Raw genomic sequence first — 21,509 nt, forward strand, 5'->3', positions numbered from 1 at the left:
AATATGCTGTTCATAGATTATGGAAAGATATTTGACAGAGTGATTAGGCAAAGTCATGTCATATTTCACAATAAAGAGTTCTAAACCTGCTCAGCAATTTAGTGCAATGCTTATACAACACTAACATAATTATATGTCAAAGTTTATCACAAATAAGATTAAAAAAAGTAAAGCTATCTCTGCAACAGGCCATGAAGACCTATAGGGTTGTGGCTCCCACACATTAAATGATATAAACTCCGTCTCAAGTGCAAACAATATATTTTGTGTCTTTGATCTTGCTCCCTACACTACATGTTTCGGCCTCAGACGGCCATCATCAGGTGTATAACGCTCACATCGCTGTCACACTGCACCCAGTTCAAAATTTAACATCTAAAACACTCTCCCTGTCATTATCAACTTCTACTTTGTTGATAGCTGTCCACCCTTAGATTACTTTACACACGTTAATTTTGAGTTTATTGTAATAGCACCATAATAAAATCTTTAGTTCTAATTTTAAACCTTTAAATTCTTGTCCAAATTTTAAAATTTTAAAATTGTTAGGGTTATTCGCCCTGTGTTTGAAGTGCTGCAGCGGCTAGTTCTTGTTTCCACACTGTATAGGTGTTATCCTGTGTAGTCTTTCTGTGTGCGTGCCGCTGCTATTCTTTACTATGTGTGCTCTACTACGTGAGCAATAACCAAATAAACCAAATATTAAAGCAAGTCAGTGAATTCTATTACTTAAGATATATAATTTCATACTTATAAAGATATTACAAGTAAATAATCAATAAAATCCATGAAAATAACATGGAGGAAATCATATAGCGAAACGACTTCTGAATTACAGTCAGTGAGAAATTTTGGAAAGCCTAGTCCTTAGAAGTTGATGAGAACAAGAGTATCCTGTGCCAAATATATAGCAAATAACATGTATCACAACTTTTATATGTTTTGAGTTCTTCATAGTGGTGACTGTTCAGACTGTGGTCTTCCGGGTCTGATATGAGTATCATGTAGTGCATACAGTGTTACAGCCCAGACTACCATAGCCTTAGCACACAACCTTGCCCCCCCCCACCCCAAAATGGACTCTTTCTGCAATGCATTGTTAAGTTCTAAGCAAATAACATTATATTACTTAGAATTATATTATATTACATTATAAATAACAACTCCAGATTGAGTTCATTGCTTTATCTTAACATATATTTTGAAAATCATCAGGTATACTTTAAAATTAATTTGTTTCTCACTTTACTATGTTCTAATCAAGTTATTACATGGTATGACACATTTCTTATATAGCACCAAGCAAACACTTGCATGAATTTATTTACAAGTTGCAATCCATAAAAAATATCAGTTTGCTTTATGAAAACTAGAGTACATGTGAAATATTAGCACTAAATGACATTAACCTCTCTTTTATCAGATACTTTTCTTGAGCATCTTTTCAGTCAGTTTTTTATTAACTTAAAGTAAACTCCTGATTATCAAAGATGGGTGTAAAATTAATTTCCCTGGATAAATGTGAACCACAGATAATCAATAAAAGAAATATATAGCTAACTTGTAAATTTTACAAGATTATATGTAAACGCATTTTACTTGAACACCATTGATAGAAACACGAGCGTGGTTTCTGAAAAGCTCCTATGTCATTTCAGCACATTAAAAAGAAAAATCAAACAAAGCCTTCTCAAGTTTTCAAGTACATATTCAAATGCATATAAAACTCCATTTTTACAAAGGCTCCAGATAATCTTCCCCCATTTAATCAGGAGTCTACTGGGTTTTGAAACTGAATGTATGAGCAAAATTAATTCTATACAAATTGAAATGTAATACATGAATGGGTTTAAAAACTAAACTATGATTTTGGACGATTTTAATAATGACTAAAAAATATCATCAGAACATTATATACCAAAGAAACTGACAACTGTGCTCTTTAAATACAGTAGATTTAGAATATTTTAACAACCTATGCATATTAGTCACTTTTTACATGAAGAGTTTACAGAGTGGATGAAATGTCTAGAATTTTCCATTGCCAGAAATCTGAGGATCTGTATTGTGATTAGCATATGCTCTTTCATTTCCTGTCAAATTTCGCATTACTACTTCTTGAAACTTCACTTCTAAAAAATTTGACACACTGCTTCAAATACAACAAATTTCACAGCCCCATATTGTGACCACTTATTTATAATTTAATTTGGTAAGCTATTTGACCACCAGAGTACTATGTCATTTATATATGTATTACTACTTTCTCATTTAAATTTTGATGTTAAAATAAGCATTTAATGGGAACTTGTGAAAGGCAGTGTCTGCTACAAATAAGTCAACAGAATACACAAAGGGAACAGGATGTGATGCATTTTCAAGAAGAGTATGTAACATAAAGCAAATTCTGTATTGTAAAGGAGAGTGGAGGATAAGGTTATATTCCATAACTCAGCAGTTCTGAACCAGAAACTAATGAACTACCAGGGAGTCTCAAACCTTATGAGGCAATATGTAGAATATATTTCATACACTGTCAAACACAGATCAAGTAGGTAAAATATATGTGTGACAACTTTCTTTTGTACAACCTTTTCTGTCCATGGAACAGAAACAGTTTGTATAGAATGAAACCTGCCAGTGAAAATAGGTCTGTGAGGCTTCACCCTGAGACCAAGAGGTATAATGACCTGAGAAGGTCAAGAAACACTACCTTAAAACTCTTCAGAAACAGCATTTCCAAACTTCATTAACATAAATGATCATTTGTAGAATGTATCTTCACATTTTAATTCACTTAAATGGCCCTTAAATCTACCTGGCTCCTGTTAAATTGTCCCAAAGGATCTTTCCCTGGAAGTAAAAGCAGATAATACTAATCAGGGTCATAGATTTAACCTTTTCTGTATTGCCAGTTACTTCTGTGACCACAGGCACAATTAAGACTCAATATATGAATTCTGGTGGTAGTTACTTAATGTGCACAAGCAGTTAGTACCATAATAATGTTATTACTCAAAGAGTCCTCAGTTTTGTCACATATAAACTATATATACTATATATGTAAGGTACTGTGTTACTTTTCAGACTTATAGTCATGAATTTATAACATAAAATTGACGTTTCAGACCCTCTAATTTTGATCTGAGCATCTCAAAATCAGCAATTTGCTGCTAATGCCACAGCAAAATTCTGCATAATATTGGTGCACAGTAGAGTGAAGAATTGGTTTTTTATTTCTGATACTGATGCTAAATGTAAGACAGTGAAAATATTATTCCAAAAAATAATGTGCGGCACAACACAAGAATTAAAGACACAGACACGGTACATCAGTTCATTGGTTCAAAACCTGATTTCAACTGTCTTGTTACACTCATACTGGCACTGCTTCTAAACCTCTTGACAGCTTAGATCAAGATTAATAGATTAACTATAAACCATATTTTACAAAACATTATGGTAGAGTGGTCAGTATTCCTGCTACATAACCAGCAGGTTGCATGTTCAAAAATGCACTCTGGAGACCAACTATCATGGCTGAGGTAAGTCATGGTTTTTGTTAAGTCTTTCCAGGTAACTGCTGGAGTGATATTTTATAACTGGTCATGGACACATCCTTCGACATTACTTTCCAATACATCACAAACAACCCTACCATCAAGCAACATAACCAGTGCAGTTGATAAAGTGCCATTAAAAATGAATAATCAAACAATAAATATTATTTTGGTACAATCAAATTCCTGCTGTTAGTAATATGAGCTAATAATAAGTAAAATATTAACACCCTATAGCACTCAGCTCCATTATGAACCAAAAGTGCAGCTTCTGAAATTCTTGTAGTAAAACATAAATACTGTAGCAGATCAAGGTCATACAAATTGCTCTTATATGACAACCAGCTTATGTACTTCAAATGTCACCTTGCAAAAATATCCAAGTATGCACAGCAAGGTTAAATTATTACTCATAGTCCTGAAAATGTTACACATTGTCTGATTAATTATTTACATCATTGTCTTCTTAAGTATTTACAAGTAAAAAATTAGCATAAAAAAGAATAAAATGTTATGGAATGGAGAGAGTAAGAAACTGTGACTAGGGGAAACTTAACGGGTCAATTTAACTAATACTTGCAAGTTTATTTATTTGCATAAAAACATACATTTAAGTTTAAGAAACTCACAATGATATTACTTTTTCTTCTTTAGGTCTTCAAATCTCCTAGTCAGATCATCAAAATCAATTTCATCATTTCCAGCATTTCCTGGATCAAGAGCTTCATCTGGCGGAGGCAAACTGTCTGTTGGAACTGACGGTAATTCAGGCAAGTCAAAGAATCCACCATCCTTCTTCGACAGTTGATTAGGGCCACCACCATTGGGTGACAGCTTTGATCTTGGTAGAGGTTTTGGTTTGTCATCACTCTAAATATTAATACAGAAAACATTAAACTTCATCAGTTCTATTCATAATTTTCTTCTTGATCATTTAAAATAGACAGTTGAAAACCTAGCCCACGAAAAAGTACTAAAGATTTTCCTTTTGTGAAGCATATACTTAAATCTTGGACATTACTACCCAGGTAAACAACTGACTGTATGGCAGGGGCAAACTTTTCTGATTTATAAGCTTCATGAAACCTGATAGTTAGGTTTCGCTTAGTGGGCGGTGGAGTCCATCAGGGTCCACTCGGCACGGCGGCCACTGATTGGCCTATTGTAGCCTGCCCCGGGTGATTATGATGATAGAGAATTTGGTGGAATGAAGATTGGCAGGGGAAACCAAAGTACTCGGAGAAAACCCGCCCCAGCGTCACTTTGTCCACCACAAATCCCACTTGACCAGATCCGGGATCGAACCCGGGCCGCTGCGGTTGGAAGCCAGCGACTAACCGCTTGAGCTATGGCGCGGCCCTATGTGCATGGTTACTGATATTAAGATGGAAATTATTTACCTACTAAGTGACTGGGAAAAACATTAAACCTTAGTTTTAAAATGTGAACTTAAGTAAAGAATAATTTATTTTACAGGAACTTAACACATAATTACAGCAACAAATTATACCTGCTTGTTGTTATCACGGAGATCAGGAGGAAAGCTGCTGTACGGAGGGGGGGGAGATGTATCCTGCAAATATACCCAAAAAGAATAAACCTACATTACATGCTGCATGCATCTATAGGTCATCAAATTCTTCACATGCATTCAAGAACTGCAGAGTGGCCATCAGAAGGCCATAAACACTTCAAATAAACTATACGCCTACGATAAATCAAAAGGAACATGACATTTAAAGTTCTCATGTCTGTTTCAAAATTACATTTTTCTGGGTTGTGAGTTCATGCATTTTTGTAGACGGGTACTTATCTACCAAACTGCCCAGAAAACCATGATTTCGAATGAAACATCTTTAAACTTTGGTCATCTAGTCTGAAATGAACACATGTCTTAATATACAGAATTACGGGCACTGTCTTAGATTATTGCAATGAGCCCTTTTCTACAAATGTTTCTACTCTCTTCCTTCCCCTTTAAAATGAGGATGTAAAAAGTAGGGTTGAGAAGTCACATGTGCTCCCAATACTACTGAAATTTTCCTACAATTAGTATCAGTCCAATTCAACATTTCAGTACAGAAAACTCACTAAATCTAATATATATATAAATGCAACTTTCCTGTCAGTCTTATCTCAAATTCTGCTTTCTTATATTGGACCAAAGAGAGAACACTTGAATAAATCATTAAATTTACTGTGTACAACACCAAACCTATACAATAGCTGAAGTTGCTATAATGATGTAAAGGTATTGGTTTATTGTTTGTGGATGCAGTCTGAATCTTCATTCCAATATTTTTTTGATTGAAGCAAACTTCCACTTCTTCTGATCTTGATGTTTAAATATTACAAAAAAAAAATTCATCTTACTTCATGTATACTTCAGTTTTTTCTGATCTTGGTGCATAATATTCTGATGCGATTTGGTCATCATCGTTACCTTTATAATGCAGGAAGCAGTGTACAGATGCCATATGTTAACAAGAAATTTACTGTACAGTCTAAATATTTTCCTGTGGATGAATTTCAAAATTATGTTTGTAGGTTGACAATGTGGTATATTCATTTACTGAGAAATTATGCATTCTTTTCGCTGTATCCATCATTATATATAAGGACTCTTTCTTTGTCAAAACATATCTGTGGGTGCATTGTTACGTCTTGTGTTACTGATTAAAGTGACAAGTGCTTTGATTGATGGTTATAGTTCTACAATATCCTGTGACAACAGATTATTCAGTGCCAAAGATATGGAACTGTTTATTTAAATGTTTTGCATTTCTACTAAATAACCAGTATGTTATGACTGAACATTAATTAGGAATAAATACAGCATGAGTGGTATTCCTTGTTTAAAGTTTTCATTATTACAGACCTATATTGTGATGCTGACATGGAAAGCAACCAAATTCTGGATGAAGAACAATTTCAGCTGCCAGTATAGTATAAAAATAATGTTATTGGAAACAAATTATATTTCTAATAATGTGCAGGAAACTTTTATATGACTAAACTGAGAGAAACAGAAAACCATTTGGGATAATATTCCAAAATTCTGTTAAATTTGTACCTCATAATGCTTAGTTTTGTATTTCATAACTAAAATGACGTCCTGATGAAGAAACCCCTAATTACGAAGGGGGACCCAAAAATAACCGGAAACGACCTGTTGCGCGCGCATGCTTTGTAGTTACGAGTTGTGCTGCTAGGTGGTGTTAGCTGGGGGTCTCCCGCGACTGTTAGTGAGCTGGCGTCAGTCTGAGTTAAGTGGTTTGTCTGTGGTGCTCTGTTGTGTGCGTTCCTGTTTCAACCCTTTGGCGATTAGTGAGATGGCCGACCAGAAGGAAAAAAGAGTGTGCGTGAAATTTTGCTTTCTGTTAGGGAAAACTGCACTTCACTCTTCAAGTCGTGGCAAACATTCACGCGGTTTTCTCTTTGGTCATCTCCGAGCAAGCGAGGAACAAATTTTGCAGACACCCGTCTCATGTGCAAACCTTCGGTTAAAATTCGCTGGACCGTGCTCCATGAGATGTTCGTTTCCTCAGAAAGTTGGTCAATGGTCTTTCGACGATCTTCATCAATTTCACGCACACTCTTTGTTCCTTCTGGTCGGCCATCTCACTAATCGCCAAAGGGTTGAAACAGGAACGCACACAACAGAGCACCACAGTCAAACCACTCAACTCAGACTGACGCCAGCTCACTAACAGCTGCAGGAGACCCCCAGCTAACACCACCTAGCAGCACAACTCGTAACTACAAAGCATGCGCACGCAACAGGTCGTTTCCGGTTATTTTTGGGTCCCCCCTCGTATTTGTGTGTGAGATTTAGAATGATATCCTTTTGTGTGGCTCTAATTCTAACTCCTACTTTCAGATTTAAAAATTTTTCATGCTCCTGCTCTAAGCTCCACACTTGTGTCTGTGTATAATTAATTAAGTACCAAGACATGAAGATGTATACGACAGTGGAGGTATATTTTCATGAATTAACTTAAGCACTAGATGGAGTTGAATGGTCAGTCAGTTTCACACCCCACAGAAAGAGCCTCAGGTACCCACTGGATAGGAAGCTGGGTGGTACTTAGGACCAGTCTGGACACTGTGAACAAAACAAAACAAAACATCTCTACTGCAGGGAATTTAGCCCATGGCCAATCCCTATAATGACTGCACTATCCCAGCTCCTGGTTTGAAGTTATTCTTAATGAAATGTGTTACAAACCTGAAGATTTGTGTTCAGAGGCTTTGCCGCTGCATTGAATCCAGTTCCCACACTGTCATTTCCAGGAGGAATATTATATGAGAAAGGCACACTGAAACCGAACGGAGCCTTTGGTGCTTGGGCTGGCAGCTGAGGAGGTGCAACAGGTCCACCAGCAGATAAAGATGGAATCTTTTGTTCAATCTGAACGGAAAGAAACTTAATTTGAGATTTTATACTAAACACCAACTAAATGCATTCAAAAGATTTAGTACATGAATGAATATAAACTTTCTCCACATCAAACAGAAACTTAAGTCCTTCCTTGTACAGATTATGGCAAGACTTATAAGACATTTTATAAATTAAATAACAACAGTTTACATGACGGGCACGCAGTAGCGTAGTTGGTTGAGACACTATGCTAAAAACCAGAAGGTCGTGAGTTCAAGTCCCGATGAGGTCAGTGGATATTTTCAACTGACCTAATCCTTCCAGCCTCGCTATGGCCCTGGGGTCGACTCAGCCTCTAACAGAAATGAGTACCAGGAATTAATTAAATAATTTTCCTGGTGAGTAAAGCACGGCCGGCACGTAGGGCTGACAACCTTACCACCATCTTTGAGCCGACTGTCTAGATAATGTGGGACCCTCAACGTCTCACAACCCTATGGGCCTTCACGGCCTGTTACAGGGATAGCTTTACTTTTTTCTTTTTTTTACTTTTTACAGTTTAAATGAAAAAGTGACTATCTAGAAACATATGACAAGAATGCCACAGACTACAACACAAACAAGAATAAAATCAACTTACTGGGTAATTGAAGGGCTGGAAATCAGAAGGCTGTTGTGGCAACATAGGAGGCTGTGGGTAGCCAATAAAGCCTGGTGGCTGAGGACGCAGAACACTGCCTCCATCAAGGTTATTTTTGTCAGAATTAACATCAATTAACAAAGAATCCACATTCATTGTTTGTGGATCGTCCTTCATTACCTGAATAGAACAGAACAAAATTATTGTCCTTTATCTTACATCCACGAAAATCTAACATATATAAAGAATACAGTAAAAGAGTAATTAAGGAAAACAATATGTTTTATTAATTGTGTAGTGGAAGAAAGATACTTACGACTGTCTCTGAATACTTCGTTAACACAGTGAATAATACAGCACAGAAACAGCAAGTGCAGAAACACAAATGCAATTTCAGATAGGGAAAATATTTATGGAACACTGTAATAAGTAGATAACATATGAAACCCACTTTCCTATGTTACAGACTTCAATTCTTCAAATCTTGTGTTACTGACATTACATTTACATAACATAAGTTTTGAAACTAATAATGAAATGCAATTTAGCTGACGGGTTAGCATGGTGAGTTCGTGTGTAGATGTCTGTAGGACCGAATCCTGCTAGATTCAGAACTACCAACTGTTTCAATTGTAAATATGTCATACTTCCTGTTATTACTATGTTCTTCCAAGGAAAAACTTCTTACTTAAATAAAGAGTCTGTGTACGTTAACTGGTCAGTTAAACCTCAAAGCAGTATGAACAAGATTAGTGGTTCCATGCAACAGTATCATGCAGGAGCTCAGTTTATCCTACAAAACATTCCAGGCTTTAAAGAAAAGTGTCCCATCAGATCAAACAGTTACAAACAAAGAATGCTACGACAGGCATCAATCTTTCATCACTTATTTACGTTGATAATTATCATGAAGTACTTAACTTGGGATCAAAGTTTAATTTAACATGTCTTACCAAGAACTAACTTGATGGCTCAGCAGCCAATAATTGCTCAACCTGTTACAAAATGTACTGGCTTCTATGCAGTGTCATGTTTAATGGTGGATTCACAGGAGACAATCTCTGGATCCTATCCTGAGCCAGCTGAATCCAGTCCACAAACTTACACCTCATTTCTTTAAAATATATTTTAATGTCATTTCATCTATACCTAGGACTTCCAAGTGGTCTCTTTCTTTAAGACTAAAATGTTGTAGGCACTTCTCATCTTCCCATGCATGCTACATGCTCCACCTATCTCACTTCCCTTGATCTGATCAGCTTAATAATATCTGGTGTAGAACAGAAATCATGAAGCTTCTCAGTACACAAATATCTACTTCCTCCCTTACAGGTCTTAATATTCTTATTGCTCTGTTCTTAATTTATGTTCTTCCCTTTGGGTCAGAGATCACATTTCACATCAGTACCAAACAAGGGGTGAAACTACAGTTCTGTACAAATATTATGTTTCTGGACATTAGCTATCTTTATCTAAAAACACAGTCCTGTTGATATTACAGAACAAACTTTCGGAGACTGGATTCTGTCTCCATCTTCACATAAAACCTACTTATTTTGTGACCAATTGATAAGAGTGTCCCAATCTGGGCTCAACTGAGTAGGCTTTACCTGAAGGAGACAGAACCAAGACTCAGAAATATTTTGTTTTTAAAAATAAATAAGATGGTGTTTTCAGATAAAGACAAGACAATGGATAATGTTTGTACTAATGTGCTATCGTCACAAATTTTTAGATCACATTTATAGTTCTGTAACTTCACACAGGCAGACCAGACACAAGAATACAACAAATTTTGGACTGAACAATGGCACAGATTCCCTGAATTTGTAGTTGCTCAGTCAAATAGACACATCCATCCTGAAGGGAAGAAATAACATTTAAAATTCAGGTTCAATTCTTCCAGACTTCTAGAGGTCCATATAAAACTTGGAAAACATGCTTCTGCATGACCATGCTCTATCAGTAGTTTCATTTAAAATATTTAAATTATGACAGGACAGATTCGTACTTGTGGATCTGGTTCGTACTCAATGTTGTAATTCTTGGCTATCTCAATAAGATATTTCTCCACAAGAAGTTTTGGAGGTGACTGAACACTCATCTTGTGTTTCAGCTTCTCTGATATTGAAGTGACAGCCTCTTCTCTGCAAGCCTGTTCACAGGGGGACAGAAAAATTATGTTATAACAATGTGCAGATTATCTTACTACTGTTGAAGTCACTTGCATTTGGAAATACAGTCAAGCCTTGTTTGTTATGGGAGTTATGAAATTGGGTATTTTATTTAATACATATTTTTTTTTAAAAAAGTGTTACATTCCTTTTGAGACATATGATAAAATTTGGACTGAATACAAACAATATGGATTCTGCAAGCATGCTTCTTAGAATTCATCTCAAGGTAATGATAAAAACTAGTGTAGCTGACCGCCGACGTACTGCTGCCATGACTGTCGCTTGAGCTTGAGTTCTTTTTCTCAGGATACGGGTGGTTCAGAGATGGGAGTGGAACACACTTCGGGGTTAATAAATCCGGGATCTCCAGAACACCGAATATTGCACTTTTAATTTAAAATTTCATTCAAGCTAGCCACTCAACCAACTGCCCTCTCTTTACCAGTCCCCCAGTTGGCCAAAAAAACGAAAAAAAATAGAAACATAAAAAGAGAAAGCCAAGGGCAACCAACTGCCCTCTCTTTACTAGTCCCCCAGTTGGCCAAAAAAACGAAAAAAATAGAAACATAAAAAGAGAAAGCCAAGGGTCAGGCCCGGCATCTGACCTACATTCCTATTTTCGAGAAACCTGTAAACTTTTTTAGGTCTTCAAGGCACGCAAGGGCCCTCCTGGCCAGTCTCGCACACAGTCAGTTCATGGGTTTATGATACTGGGAGTAAACAGGCAACATTAGGGACAACAGTGGCACCCTCAGCCTAAGGAGGACAATTGCTGAATTACAACTAGAAGGTCCCGGGATGGTATCTCGCCAATGGAGTGTCTCTCGTGGTATTAAACAATGCATTAATTGTTCATACCCTTAATTAAATAATTTTGGCGAGGGACGTACGGTTACACTAGCAACTCATTGCAGACATCATATTTAAGTAAGAAGGAAAGAATATTTCAATATTTATCCATCAGAATTAAACTCTCCTATATGAAAGACATTATAGAAAACCCTCTGTTATATAACCATCCAGAATTCCCATCCCACCAGCAACAATTTCAAAGAAATCTTTCCATTTTTATGAAGATACTTAAAAAAAAACATTTCTGTTTAGTATATGTTCATCCGCCATGCAGTAGTTCTCCTTGCTATCACTAGCAGTGCTGGCTATCATTCTCCCTCACACAGCTACTGTACAGTAAAGGCTAGTTGAATTTGTGCTTGCATTACAATATATCAAAAAGTTTTCACCCCTTAATCTAAAGTGAATTTCATTTTGATTACATTTCTTTCACTGTCTATTTAGTTTTGCATAGGCCTGGCTATTAAACTGTACTATATTGGGTTTTTGTGAGTCTTCCTCATGCAACCAGCAGATTCATGTAACTAGCACACTCCACTCTTCTATGTGTCAGATAAATGTGTTGGAACTGTACTTAGCTGTAGATCTGCACAGAACTTAATTTAAAACAAATAATACATATATGAGCCTTATACATTCAGATGCAGAGTCTCTTAATACAATTCATACCTCTGACAGGATGGGCATCACTAAAAAAAAAATGCAGTTCAGGAGTTAATATACTTTTGGAGTGGAATATGATGTGTGCAGCTATTAGGGGGATTTTAATTTTAAATGTATGATTCATAAAACATGGTTTCAATATTAGCATGATTCAGCAAAAGTAACTGCACTTACATCAGAATATTGTCGCCCATACTTTGCCATCAGGAGATCTGCAATAACTTTCAGTTCTGCAACATCTGTTTGAAGCCTTGGTGCCACCCACATTAGACTTGATATGGCTTCTGCAAGACCTTCATCCAAAGTCCTAACAAAGAAAAAACAGCATACTTAATATATTTAAAATAATTTATCATAAAGCAATATTCCATGCTACCAGCATTAATTCTATATGACTTGTTCCTTTACTTTGGGAGATGAATACTTTTAACAACGGCCTTGATGTAATATGGTCTGAGCTGCTGATGGCACCCTCAAATAGACCAAGAAGAAATAATAACAAACTCAAAATACAATTTAATGCAACCACCTTCAATGAACATAAATGAAACTAGACATCACTTCTTAAATTTAATAAGTACAACATAAAACAAACAGCAAGGTTCTCTGAATGTAAGGTATAATGGCAAATTATTTTTGAGGTTTGAAACATTACAAACAACTTACTTCATTTGTTCAATCAAACCAAATCTGGCCAACAGTAAGTCACAGTACATTTCTACAACTTCCATTGCTTCTACCATATAATCTTCCCTAATTATATGTTCAACTCGTATTTTTGCTCTTTCATATTTGCCAGCTGAAATGTAGTCAGCTATCTCTTTCCTTGCCTTTTGAGCCAGTTCTGTTTTCTTTTTCTCCAACAGTTTCAAGCGATTAATGGCTAGGCGCAAATTTGTTTTCAGCTTTGTATAATTTGGCCCACTAGAAAACATTGTTATTAATTCCAAATACGCATCTGATACTAGAAATTCTAATTCACCGTCACACCCGTCACACCTTTCGCACTAAACCTCCGCGAAATGTTCTACGCTCTTCCCTGATTATACGCAACCTTCGCTACAATCAGCTGACTCACATGTTTGTGATCTGCAGGTTAGCCAACTACTTCTGTGAACTGAGCGGTGCAAAGCAAGCGATAAATTTTGAATTAAAACTCGATAACGAAAAGGAGGTATTTCCGTTTAGAAATAGTCATTGCGTGTGTGATTCAGTTCAGATGATCAGGTCACCTAATTGAATGACGACTGTTACCATCAGCGCCGTTGGTAAGTAGCAAATGGCTTAAACGAACCTGTGTAGAGAGGTGACATGTTTTTTTGTTTATTATTTTTTTGTATTCTTTAACCTTCAATTTACTTCGCAGTGTCGTTCTGTACATTTGTTGTGATGTGACAGACATCTCGAGAACCGCCAAACAGATTTTCATTATATTTGACATTGGAGAGTTATACTGAAATTTGTCAATATATTCAGATTTCTGTTAGAATTGGAGAACAATAATGGACACTTTTGCATTAAGAACTACATGCATAACTCGCTAAGAACATTTCGGGCCCAACACTGTTTTCAATAAAAGTTATAGATGAAAATGAAGCATATTTTATACGGCTGTTGAGATAATTTAAGGAAGCTAACTCAGTGGAATTGTTACACAGTGCAATGTTTTGAGCACTTGTGTCGCAAATAATGAAATGAAATGTCATAGAGTAATGGAGGAGCAACTAAACTACGAGTAGGGTCGCGCCATAGCTCAATGGGTTAGTCGCTGACTTCCAACCGCGACGGCCCGGGTTCGGCCCCAGGTCTGGTCAAGTGGGATTTGTGGTGGACAAAGTGGCGCTGGGGCAGGTTTTCTCCGAGTACTTCGGTTTCCCCTGCCAATCTTCATTCCACCAATTGCTCCACAATCACCCTCACCTATCAACTGGGGCTGGTACAATAGGCCAGAAGTGGCCGCAGTACAAGGGACTTAGTCCCATCACACTAACAATAAATAAAAAACTACAAATAAAAACAACCTTCATGTGTAAAAGCAGGCTCGGATGCATGCGATTGGATGGAAGCTAAGAAGAAATTTTTAGTTGGTGAACTTAGTAGTTACAAGTATTTCTGCCGAATTGAAGACCACTGTCGTTATGTGCGAAGTATATGAGGCTGGATGAATGAACTTCTATAGTATAGTATGGATTCAGTTATAGTTCGATTTTGTGAGCTGCCAGTTCTTCTGTAATGAAGATTCTTCTAATCAAGATAAGTTTCCATACAACAGATTTCTTTTCCTTGGCACTACAGCCCCAGTGGGCCTAGGTCTACCTCCAAGAACTTCTCCGATACAACAGATTAGAGCGGCTTATTAGAAATCAGTTAGGAAAAGCTTAGGAAATCAATATAAGTTGTCTGTTACAGTCACGTCACTTATGCAGTTGGATGGCGGCGCACTGATTTCTCTCTGACGACATTTTTACGCAAAAAGAGATTAAAACAATGATGGTTTAGGTAGAGTTTCAATCAGAAGTCGGCTCTACAATTATGATCAAAAGTGCATGCCTTCGCTACTCTAATTAAACATTTATAATTAGCTCTTAATATACTTTAACAACAGTACTTTTCACAAATGTATTCACTATTATAGAATAATTCAATTTTTAACATTTTAAACAATTATGTTCAATATTAATACGGAGTCCGGTCTAGAAAACTGAAATTAACGACCGTGGAGATTCATTGCGCTGACCATGGGACACCCTCCATCCGCCAAAGTTGGCACTAACTTCGCTGACAAGCGGCGGTCGCTCGGTCGGTATAGTTCGCTTGCGGACGGAAGCCACGGAGTTTTTTTTTTCATTAATACGGAGTTTTTTAAGTCAGTGCCTATGTGTTCATTTTGATGTGAATTAATTTTGGCATGTGTCGAGGGAACCAAATGTAAGTGAAACCTATTACAAATAGAGTGAAGAGTCTACGAAAGAAAACTATAAATGCAGCAACAAATGAATCACTGTCAATAAGAGGAGCATCTAAATTATTTTATACTACACTATAGAACAAAGTAAAATGTGCATAGTTCGTTTCTGCTGGATTGTGAGCATAACCCGACTTCTGTTTATAAAAGCAGGACATCACAAAATAAAAAGTTAAGAAATATGTGCATAGTGTAACAGTTGTGGTACGTTCGTGTCCATGTTTAGGCTGGTCTTTATGAAATTTGCGCAAAGGCATCCAGACTCAAGTTTGATTATAATCAGTTAAGTTTTTCTCGAGCTATGAGATGATGCATCATTCAAAACCTTTTACTAGTTATTCCTAAAATGGCAAGATTTGCCGGAAAGTGTCACAAAATATGTTTGTTTTTCTCTACTTTGTTTGCTCAGGTCAGTTAGCACTCCGACACTTTTTTTTGCAAGTTGTACTTGAAATGCCCTCTGAACCGCATGTATAATAGTCATGTAAATGTTCGTTTTCTTCATCCGGTTTTAACCAAATTTGGAATGTGTCGACAAATTTCAAGAAAACTGGCTATTTTCAAATTTAATTAATATCAAACTAGCGTTTCCCGAGTTATTATACACGGACATAACGACATGACTAAGCTGACACATTTTTAAAATATTTCGTTTGGAACCCGTAGAAAGACCACAATAAAGATGACACAATTACTCAAACTTCGTAGAGTCTGTACCTAAAATAAGGACGAAAGTGTCCCTTCTTAACTTAGAACTTCAGTGACCCCAAGCCGACGAAAATACTTGTGGATTTTATTTACTAAATTACTCTGAGAAATCAATCAAGAAAAGTCACTACATTTTTTTAAGTGCGCCAGACTTGTTACCATAAAATCTGTTTTGTTGCTTTGGAATAAAGCATGTGCGTATGGAAAATGTATTTGATTGAATTTATGACACTATCTTCATAAGATTACCATTTGCGGTACGATTCAGAGCTAAATATTTACACAGTAATCTGTTTTCCTCAAATCCATTTTCATTTTAAAACCTTGACATTGCATGCCTGTGTGTAATAATTTGTATTATTTTAGATATACAGCCTTCGTCATAAAGATAGGTCAATCGGTATGACGATGGGCTACGGGCTGACCTACCTGGGTTTGATTCCCGGCAGGGCAACGCTCTTCTCTTTTCTACAGCGTCCAAACCGACTCTGAGGCCCACTCAACCTCCTATCTAATGGGTACCGGGGGCTCTTTCAGGGATAAAGCGACCGGGCTGTGAAGGTGGCCAATCACCTACATCTTTTAACCGCTCTTCCCTTTTAAGTTGAGTTGAGTAGCCGTCGTTGATGAAGCTACTTTTAACTTTCCTCTTCTTCTTACTCACTCCTGGTCCTTTCGTTGAGCACCACGTGATCTTAAAACCACGTTAAAATATTAGGGGTGATGTGGCTGGAAAAGGGAATGTGTATGGGCATGAGGATTCCGCTCAGGGGCCTCGCTTCGACCAGAGGGGGTTCCTTGAAGAAGTCACTGGATCACACTCTACTAGTGAAACGAATTCTCAGAATAGTTACAGAGAAAGTGGGTATAAGTCAGCTTTAGCACAAGATTGGCATTAAGTCTTCAGTATTAATGAAATTAAATTTTATATTGTGGTTAATAATATTTAAGAATTAAGCCGGTCGGTAATGATCGGTTACAATCTAGTGGCGAGGTCAAGACGGGTGGAGCTATACTTCCACTCCCCTTTATGTCTTCATGGCATGATGCTTAATTAATGAAGCTCAGGGACAAATTTGCCTTAAATTTTCATAATCTTAAGACCAACAAGGAAAATTAAAATTGATGGATGCTGAACTACCTTCCCTACGGGAATATCCTGTAGATCTGACAAGGCCAGTCGGGAGCATAGGCTTTAAATTTCCCGCATTTGGGTAGCTCTGATATATCGACTTGAATATCATTGAACATCACTGAATATCGTTGCTACTCTAACTGTGTAACTGTGTTTATGCAGTAATTTAGGTAACTTCGAAGGGCGAAACAAGGAAATAAGTATCATTAGTGGGAAAGTCTCTTTGGAAGCAGACACTCTGAAGACTAAAATGGATATAAGAGAATGATATTAAACCGTATCTGATAGCATAACATAGTAAATACGTACACTGGATTGAAATAACTCGAGCTGTATCAGATACTGGCCTTCGGTGTCTGCTTCCACTAATATTCTCTTTCTGTTGGCAGATAACTAGTTTTCTCCTCTCTCACACGCTTAAAACGTTAGTTTGGCAAGATCACCAACGTTAGAAAAGATATCGTCACCAAATCCCAGAAGACTACTTTCTTCATAGTCACCGCCGTGAAAGCCTCAAATCTTACAGATATCGTCACGTTTAAGAGTGATCATAAGACGGAGTTTGGTTTGTTGACTCAGTTTATTGACCATCTATACACTCAAGACTCGCGACTACACTTTAAAAATCACTGACGCACACAGATTAGTGTCCTCAGTCTATTACAATCTCCACTAGCCGTTTCCTCTCAACGGACTTTAACACAAGAACTATGACAGTCTCACTGAATTACGCACTCCAAATATGACACATGAACTCTTCTCTTCTCAGCCGAACTTTTCAACTGAGCACTCTTACAATCAACTCTTTTCTTCAGACTCCTATACAGAACTGCCTTTCAAGTGGCTAGTTCCCAGGCTGGCAGCAATTTCATACCAGCCTCCTAGTCTTCTCTTCACAGAGCGTGTATCAACCAACTAGGCTCACAGTAAGAGTCAGAGTCACAGTTACATTAAGACTGGCCGTTTAGCGCCCATGAGTTCATCTTGGCATCAAGCCCCTTGAGGATCACGATTAGAGATTTGTTTTAATTGAACCCTTGTGGCCATAGTCCTTATGTAACATCCTCTCTGACGAGAGGATGGGTCTTTCGTTTACAATTGCTGCTGGCCTACACCAGCGCAGTCATTCTTGGGTCCGAGTCCTGCGGCTTTCATGACCATATTTTACTATCTCAGATTCGAGACTCCCCCAACCTGGAAGGCCAGGTCCCGTATTTAAATCTTCCAGGATCAGGGTGGCCCAGTTATTCCCCTAGGCACTGTGTTCACTTTTCTTCGCCTTCTAGTACTCGCAGGGCTACTGCGGAGGTATTCGAGCCCGCCTCCACAGGGCGAACTAAGCTCTGAGTCTGAGTCTTATGTTACGACCGACGGCCAGTCGGCGAGTCCGTCTTGGAATAAAGCACCCATCTAGGGCCTACGAACAGATTTTTATTAGTCAGACAGACGCGAGTTTGTTGATATGGGGCTCTCTCTGACGAGAGGGCCAGTCTGTCGTTTACAATTGCTTTTCTTTTCAATGCCTCTTACGACTCGCAGGGCTGTGGTGGAGGAATTCGACCCTGCCTCCACACGGGAACAGAACTAAGCTCAAAGTCAAAGACAAAGTCGTATTGCGACTGACGGTCGGTCAGTCAGTCAGTTAGTCTTGGTGTCGAGTCCCACCTGGGGCTCATAACCAGATATTTATTATTGTTTGGCAGTTACGGTGTTGTTTTTGTGGGGCGCCAACTCTGACGAGAGAGTCATTGTCTGTAGTAGTAAGTCATTTCTCATAATGTAAAGGTTATTTATATTTTACATGTTAAGAAATATATATAAAATATATACAGGGCCTTTGTCAGTCAAGGCTCAGTACAGCAAATTATGCCCTATTTCTACTAACTTCCGCTACAAGACACTTGGAAGGTCTTATGCTTTACCGCCTCCAAGTTTAAGCCTCTTATACTTCTGTGCCGGGCTTCGCCTTGTCCAATGTTGCGACTATTTTCGTTATCATGATTTTGTATGACTTCTGCCTGTTGCCAGTGTAATTTTAATAAATAATCATATACGTACGGAATTTTGAAAGCCATATGTAAATCGCGAACCGGTGTGCACCTTGGAAAACTGCCAGTGGTGCTAAGAAACTCGTTTTGCAGGCGCTGCAATAACATCAGATGGGTGTCTACCGCAAATTCCCAGGCGGGACTAGCAAAAATCATTACAGATAGAATGAGAGCACTGTGGAAGGACAGTTTAATGTTAGCGCTTGATCGCTCACTCATAAATAGGGAATACAATCTAAGAAATATTCTGAAGGCCTTTGCTTCGATCATTTCTATGTACAATCTCCATGTAACCCTCCTATCGAAGATTACACCGAGATATTTTGCACTAATTACAAACGGAATATTTCTTCCATTCAGTGTAAGATGAGACACAGGCGGATGATGACAGCGAGAGACGTAAATCCCCTGAGTCTAATCTTCGTTAATTTTGATATTCCAGCGCTCACACGAGGTCTCCACTGAGTGAGACCGCGCTCCTCGCGATCTGTCGCATCCAGACAGGTGTCATCTGCAAAATAGGGCTAAATGAACGCCATGTGTTTAGGGGGCATCATTTATGTACATATTGTAAAGAGTAGGGGACAGGATCGTACCTTGTGGAACTCCTGCTTGCATTTGCCTTGGTGTTGATATCTCGCCTTCAACCGAAACACCTAATTTTCTTTGTGAAAGTAAAGATCCAATAAGCTTGATTAAGCTGGCCGAAAATTCAAATTTTGATAACTTATATATCAGGCCCGAGTACCATGTAGTATCAAAGGCTTCTTCGATGTCCAAGACCGCAGTCATAGGCATTTTATTGTTGGAATTGAGGGTCACGTGGTCCGTTAGCCTCATACATTGCAGTGTCGTGCTATGACGTGCACGGAAACCAAAACTGGCCTGCATTAATCATGCTTCTTTCTCCAATGTGTTTTTGGAATATTTTCAGGCGACTTTCTTGAATAATTTGCCTGTTGTGGACAGGAGAGTAATCGGACGTAAATTATGAGGGAATTTTGGGTCCTTACCTTTGCTTCCTTCCAAGGAATTAGATAATGGGCAGCAGAAGGCAATCATTGAATAAATGTATCAAGTATACCAATGGTCGCCTTGGAAGGTGCCTGAGACACTCATTTGGAATGCCATCAATTCCACAGGTCTCTCTCAATTTCAAGGAATTTATTAATTTTTATAAGTCACATGGTCTTATTCTGTGAGGGGGCTGTTGTCTGTGTCTTCAAGTAGAGCATGAACTCTAGCCTCCACCCGCCGTTCATGGTTTCCGTCAGACAGATGATGTAGTGTGAACTAAATTCCTAAACAGTCAGCATTTGCGTTAGCTTTCTCGGATGGATGAAATTTAAAGCCTGAAGCACGGTGAATAGCAGTTAGTGCCCTTGGTAAGCCGCCTCCATAGTCTAGAGGTAACGTTCCCACCTCATGACTCGTTGTACGCGGGTTGAAACTCGGCGGAGGTCGTCGAATTTTTAAGGGCGGAAAAATTCAGGGAACAAGTCCTCCGGGAGGGACTTTAAGTCGTGTGTCCCGTGTCGTAGCTTTACGGCACGTAAAAGAACCTCATATCTCCAAAGGAGGTCACTGAGCCAAATTCAAGGACGTTTCCCGCCCAACAGTAGTCTCTAATGCCTCTGATAGATGGGGGAAGCATTATAGACACCACCAAGCCAGTGGAGGCCGAACTCGCTGGCTCGGTGGGACTGATGGTACGCACCAATATCAGTAGGGTATAGAGACTTGTAGAATATCATAGATGGAAGCACAATGGACCAATACTGGTCTAAGTGCATGGGGAAACCCACCCTCTCCAATAACTAACTAACCAGTGCCCTTGGTCCATTCCTCTTTAGGAGAGATTTCGCAATGGGCCATGTAGCCTGAGGTGTGACTGCAATGTTACCTATCTTTGTTTCCCACCGTTTAAGTGCCTTTTTAGGGGTCATTCGCCTGATTTACTTCATGACCCAATTAACTGCTGTTTTACATTTTGAATCCCTGGTTCTTGCCACAATTATCGTAGCCTCTGCGTATGTTTTAATATATCTCCGTCTTCGATTTCGGACTGATCGTCTCCAAAAAGATTGACTTTTGTAACAAAACTTACCTGCCTTTCTTGTTTCTCCATTCCTAACTATATGTTTAGAGACGGACCATGTGAGGTAGAAGGTAGATAACCTGTTATTTAGATAACCTACCATAAGCGTTCTGTAAGCCTATGAAGGAAAATTGAGATGGTTTATTTATTTTCATATTTTTCTATAGTACAACTATATTTTACAACGTGTTTGTACTTGCACTGTAAGGTGTCTCGGACAGGACGTAATATCGTACAAACAGGATAAAAATATGTTTGTCCCTTATAATTGTTGTGCGAGTT

General features: G+C 38.1%; 1 protein-coding gene across 3 annotated transcripts; it reads right to left on the reverse strand.

The window, feature by feature from the left end:
* Positions 1-1,170: 1,170 nt before the first annotated feature.
* LOC111862562 (IST1 homolog) lies at positions 1,171-13,331 on the reverse strand. Of its 3 annotated transcripts, XM_023848056.2 has the most exons (8): positions 12,940-13,330; positions 12,448-12,580; positions 10,593-10,736; positions 8,582-8,761; positions 7,789-7,971; positions 5,071-5,133; positions 4,190-4,430; positions 1,171-2,853 (listed from the first exon to the last, which is right to left on the reverse strand). In XM_023848056.2, the coding sequence occupies exons 1-7, from the start codon at positions 13,206-13,208 to the stop codon at positions 4,197-4,199; spliced, it is 1,206 nt and encodes a 401-aa protein (XP_023703824.1). In that variant the 5' UTR covers positions 13,209-13,330; the 3' UTR covers positions 1,171-2,853; positions 4,190-4,196. The 3 variants fall into 3 exon arrangements, with proteins under 3 accessions (XP_023703824.1, XP_023703823.1, XP_023703825.1); XM_023848055.2 differs by having other exon boundaries at positions 1,171-4,430; positions 12,940-13,329; XM_023848057.2 differs by lacking the exon at positions 5,071-5,133 and having other exon boundaries at positions 1,171-4,430; positions 12,940-13,331.
* Between the last annotated feature and the right edge of the window lie 8,178 nt (positions 13,332-21,509).

Source organism: Cryptotermes secundus, unplaced genomic scaffold (genome assembly GCF_002891405.2).
Source record: "Cryptotermes secundus unplaced genomic scaffold, Csec_1.0 scaffold1537, whole genome shotgun sequence".
NCBI lineage: Eukaryota > Metazoa > Arthropoda > Insecta > Blattodea > Kalotermitidae > Cryptotermes > Cryptotermes secundus.